This window comes from Anomaloglossus baeobatrachus, chromosome 4, assembly GCF_048569485.1.
Source record: "Anomaloglossus baeobatrachus isolate aAnoBae1 chromosome 4, aAnoBae1.hap1, whole genome shotgun sequence".
Lineage (NCBI taxonomy): Eukaryota > Metazoa > Chordata > Amphibia > Anura > Aromobatidae > Anomaloglossus > Anomaloglossus baeobatrachus.
The window spans coordinates 10,005,182-10,010,730 of NC_134356.1; the positions used below are offsets into that span (position 1 = coordinate 10,005,182).

The 5,549-nt window shown below is 47.6% G+C and overlaps 1 protein-coding gene across 1 annotated transcript; it reads right to left on the bottom strand.

Moving 5' to 3' along the window:
- Positions 1-4,766: 4,766 nt before the first annotated feature.
- LOC142301940 (histone H2B.1, sperm-like) lies at positions 4,767-5,135 on the bottom strand. The gene has a single exon (XM_075342998.1). It carries the CDS (start codon positions 5,133-5,135, stop codon positions 4,767-4,769), a length of 369 nt encoding a protein of 122 aa, XP_075199113.1.
- Between the last annotated feature and the right edge of the window lie 414 nt (positions 5,136-5,549).

The following is a 5,549-nucleotide window of genomic DNA, read 5'->3' on the forward strand; positions in this document are numbered from 1 at the left end:
TGGAGGACTATGGGGTGCAGTATAATATATGGAGGGCTGTAGTGCAGTATAATATATGGAGGACTATGGGGTGCAGTATAATATATGGAGGACTATGGGGTGCAGTATAATATATGGAGGACTATGTGGTGCAGTATAATATATGGAGGACTATGTGGTGCAGTATAACATATGGAGGACTATGGGGTGCAGTATAATATATGGAGGACTATGTGGTGCAGTATAATATATGGAGGACTATGTGGTGCAGTATAACATATGGAGGACTATGGGGTGCAGTATAATATATGGAGGACTATGTGGTGCAGTATAATATATGGAGGACTATGTGGTGCAGTATAATATATGGAGGACTATGGGGTGCAGTATAATATATGGAGGACTATGGGGTGCAGTATAATATATGGAGGACTATGGGGTGCAGTATAATATATGGAGGACTATGGGGTGCAGTATAATATATGGAGGACTATGTGGTGCAGTATAATATATGGAGGACTATGTGGTGCAGTATAATATATGAAGGACTATGGGGTGCAGTATAATATATGGAGGACTATGTGGTGCAGTATAATATATGGAGGACTATGTGGTGCAGTATAATATATGGAGGACTATGTGGTGCAGTATAATATATGGAGGACTATGTGGTGCAGTATAATATATGGAGGACTATGGGGTGCAGTATAATATATGGAGGACTATGTGGTGCAGTATAATATATGGAGGACTATGGGGTGCAGTATAATATATGGAGGACTATGTGGTGCAGTATAATATATGGAGGACTATGTGGTGCAGTATAATATATGGAGGACTATGTGGTGCAGTATAATATATGGAGGACTATGGGGTGCAGTATAATATATGGAGGACTATGGGGTGCAGTATAATATATGGAGGACTATGTGGTGCAGTATAATATATGGAGGGCTATGGGGTGCAGTATAATATATGGAGGACTATGGGGTGCAGTATAATATATGGAGGACTATGTGGTGCAGTATAGTATATGGAGGACTATGTGGTGCAGTATAATATATGAAGGACTATGTGGTGCAGTATAATATATGGAGGACTATGTGGTGCAGTATAATATATGGAGGACTATGTGGTGTAGTATAATATATGGAGGACTATGTGGTGCAGTATAGTATATGGAGGACTATGTGGTGCAGTATAATATATGAAGGACTATGTGGTGCAGTATAATATATGGAGGACTATGTGGTGCAGTATAATATATGGAAGACTATGTGGTGCAGTATAATATATGAAGGACTATGGGGTGCAGTATAATATATGGAGGACTATGGGGTGCAGTATAATATATGGAGGACTATGTGGTGCAGTATAATATATGGAGGACTATGGGGTGCAGTATAATATATGGAGGACTATGTGGTGCAGTATAATATATGGAGGACTATGTGGTGCAGTATAATATATGGAGGACTATGGGGTGCAGTATAATATATGGAGGACTATGTGGTGCAGTATAATATATGGAGGACTATGGGGTGCAGTATAATATATGGAGGACTATGGGGTGCAGCATAATATATGGAGGACTATGTGGTGCAGTATAATATATGGAGGACTATGGGGTGCAGTATAATATATGAAGGACTATGTGGTGCAGTATAATATATGGAGGACTATGTGGTGCAGTATAATATATGGAGGACTATGTGGTGCAGTATAATATATGGAGGACTATGGGGTGCAGTATAATATATGGAGGACTATGGGGTGCAGTATAATATATGGAGGACTATGTGGTGCAGTATAATATATGGAGGACTATGTGGTGCAGTATAATATATGGAGGACTATGGGGTGCAGTATAATATATGGAGGACTATGTGGTGCAGTATAATATATGGAGGACTATGTGGTGCAGTATAATATATGGAGGACTGTGGGGTGCAGTATAATATATGGAGTACTACTGGGTGCAGTATAATATATGGAGGACTATGTGGTGCAGTATAATATATGGAGGACTACGGGGTGCAGTATAATACATGGAGAACTATGGGAAATGCATTATAATACATGGAGAACTATGGGGGTGCATTCTAATATATGAAGGGTTATGTGGGACCCTTTATACTATATGGAAGGCTATGTGGGGGCTATTATTGTATTTAGAGAGCTATATACGAGGGGTGAGAAAGATACAAGTATGGGATGGAAATGTTTTGTGCTGAGGGAAAAAGGCTCTTTCCCTCAGCACCCAGCTTTCCCATGCTCTGCTATACATCTTCTCTCAGCACCCAGCTTTCCCATGTTTTGCTATACATCTTCTCTCAGCACCCAGCTTTCCCATGCTCTGCTATACATCTCTCAGCACCCAGCTTTCCCATGCTCTGCTATACATCTCTCAGCACCCAGCTTTCCCATGCTCTGCTATACATCTTCTCTCAGCACCCAGCTTTCCCATGCTCTGCTATACATCTCTCAGCACCCAGCTTTCCCATGCTCTGCTATACATCTTCTCTCAGAACCCAGCTTTCCCATGTTCTGCTATACATCTTCTCTCAGCACCCAGCTTTCCCATATTCTGCTATACATCTTCTCTCAGCACCCAGATTTCCCATGCTCTGCTATACATCTTCTCTCAGCACCCAGCTTCCCCATACTCTGCTATACATTTCTCAGCAAACAGCTTTCCCATGCTCTGCTATACATCTTCTCTCAGCACCCAGCTTTCCCATACTCTGCTATACATTTCTCAGCACCCAGCTTTCCCATACTCTGCTATACATCCCTCAGCACCCAGCTTTCCCATGCTCTGCTATACATCTTCTCTCAGCACCCAGCTTTCCCATGCTCTGCTATACATCTTCTCTCAGCACCCAGCTTTCCCATGCTCTGCTATACATCTTCTCTCAGCACCCAGCTTTCCCATGCTCTGCTATACATCTTCTCTCAGCACCCAGCTTTCCCATGCTCTGCTATACATTTCTCAGCACCCAGCTTCCCCATACTCTGCTATACATCCCTCAGCACCCAGCTTTCCCATGCTCTGCTATACATCTTCTCTCAGCACCCAGCTTTCCCATGCTCTTCTATACATCTCTCAGCACCCAGCTTCCCCATACTCTGCTATACATCTTTTCTCAGCACCCAGCTTTCCCATGCTCTGCCATACATCTTCTCTCAGCACCCAGCTTCCCCATGCTCTGCTATACATTTCTCAGCATTCAGCTTTCCCATGCTCTGATATGGGAAAGTTGGGTGCCGAGGACAAGATGGATATCAGAACATAGGAAAGCTGGGTGCTGATAGAGGGATTTCAGATCTTGGGGAACCTGGGTACTGACTGAGGGAAAGAGCCAAGTGTCAACATCATTATCCTGTACCCTGAGTGTCGCTGCACGTGGCGGGGGGTGCATCAAACTTTGCACCGGGGCCCATCAAACTCCAGTTACACCTCTGCAAACAGAGACTGCGTAATATGTTCATAGCGTGCCCACATAATACTGGCATATAGTGCCTACAGAATACTTCTATCTGATGCCCACATAATATTCTGATTTAAGTCCTACCTTAAAATATAGTGGTGTCATTAAAATGCCGTAGTGTGTGGAAATAATACTGCTATACAATGCTTCCATGCAGTATATAGATGTCTGCTGTCCGTGAATGGGAAGATTCCTCTCTACATCCAGAGGATACAAATCTGCTTATAGCTGATCCTTCACAGCTGAGGGGTTGTTACAATTGTTTCCAGACACATTGTAACAAACTGTCATAGACTGGACACACCTGTAACGACCCCTCAGCTGTGAGGATGACGGCGCTGAGAGGATGACGGCGCTGGGAGGATGACGGCGCTGTGAGGATGACGGCACTGTGAGGATGACAGTGCTGGGAGGATGACGGCGCTGAGAGGATGACGGCGCTGTTAGAATGACGGCACTGGGAGGATGACAGCGCTGGGAGGATGACGGCGCTGGGAGGATGACAGCGCTGGGAGGATGACGGCGCTGGGAGGATGACAGCGCTGGGAGGATGACGGCACTGGGAGGATGACAGCGCTGGGAGGATGACGGCGCTGGGAGGATGACGGCGCTGTGAGGATGACGGCGCTGTGAGGATGATGGCGCTGGGAAGATGTCGGCGCTGGGAAGATGACGGCGCTGTGAGGATGATGGCGCTGGGAGGATGACGGCGCTGGGAGAATGACGGCGCTGGGAGGATGACAGTGCTGTGAGGATGACGGCATTGTGAGGATGACGGCGCTGGGAGGATGACGGCGCTGGGAGAATGACGCCGCTGGGAGGATGACGGCGCTGGGAGGCTGACGGCGCTGGGAGGATGACGGCGCTGGGAGGATGACGACGCTGTGAGAATGACGGCGCTGGGAGGATGACAGTGCTGGGAGGATGACGGCGCTGTGAGGATGACGGCGCTGTGAGGATGACGGCGCTGGGAGGATGACGGCGCTGGGAGGATGACGGCGCTGGGAGGATGACGGCGCTGGGAGGATGACGGCGCTGTGAGGATGACGGCGCTGGGAGGATGACGGCGCTGGGAGGATGATGGCGCTGTGAGGATGACGGCGCTGGGAGGATGACGGCGCTGTGAGGATGGCGCGGCTGGGAGGATGACGGCGCTGGGAGGATGACGGCGCTGTGATCTTGCTTCTTTCTCACATACATGGCGGGAGTCGGGAGTCGGGACGTTTTGATGGATTTATTCAATATAAATGGGTAAATGATCATCCACAGTGAATCGGTACGATGTGTCCGGGACGTTCACTGATGGCGACGTTGTAGATTGTACGCGGCCACGGCGTTGTCAGCAGCAGATATGGCGTAGGTGGCCAGGGCCTCCGGCAGCAGCAGGCAGGTGGCGGTCTGGATATCCGTCTGGGTCAGCGTGCGTCTCCGGCCATTGGACGTCAGATGTTCGGCTCTGCTCGCGATCCAGTCCAGTAGGAAGTTGACCACAGCTGACATGGCGTCCACGGCCCCCGCGGAGATCTGGCTGCCGGGCTGCACCTGCCTCAGGATTCCTACAATGTAGGAGTTGAATGAGGCGGGGCGGTGGTTCGTGGAGGGGCCGACCATCGCTCCCGACCTCCGTCTGCCGCCTCTACGACGTCGTCCTGAACCTCTCGCCATGATGCCAACTGTCACTAACTGCTCTAACTGCCCACCAAGCTCCGCCCATAATGAGGGCAGTATTCTGGCCTGTGATTGGCTACAAAGTGCAATGGGCCGGCCAATAAAATAATATGTTGTCATACATGCAAATGAGCTAAAAACATCCAAATACAGGAAAAATGGCAGAGGACTGACCGGAGGAGTCACCTGAGGGACACATGCAACTCTGCAATATAACACAGGACGTAACAGACCAGGGAAAAAGGCAGTATTATAGTGGTTATATTCTTATATATAGGGGCAGTATTATAGTAGTTATATTCTTATACATAGGGGCAGTATTATAGTAGTTATATTCTTGTACATAGGGGCAGTATTATAGTAGTTATATACTTGTACATAGGGGCAGTATTATAGTAGTTATACTCTTGT

Excerpts from the sequence above, each read along its gene's own strand:
- LOC142301940 (XM_075342998.1), bottom strand. The coding sequence starts at position 5,135 with ATGGCGAGAGGTTCAGGACGACGTCGTAGAGGCGGCAGACGGAGGTCG.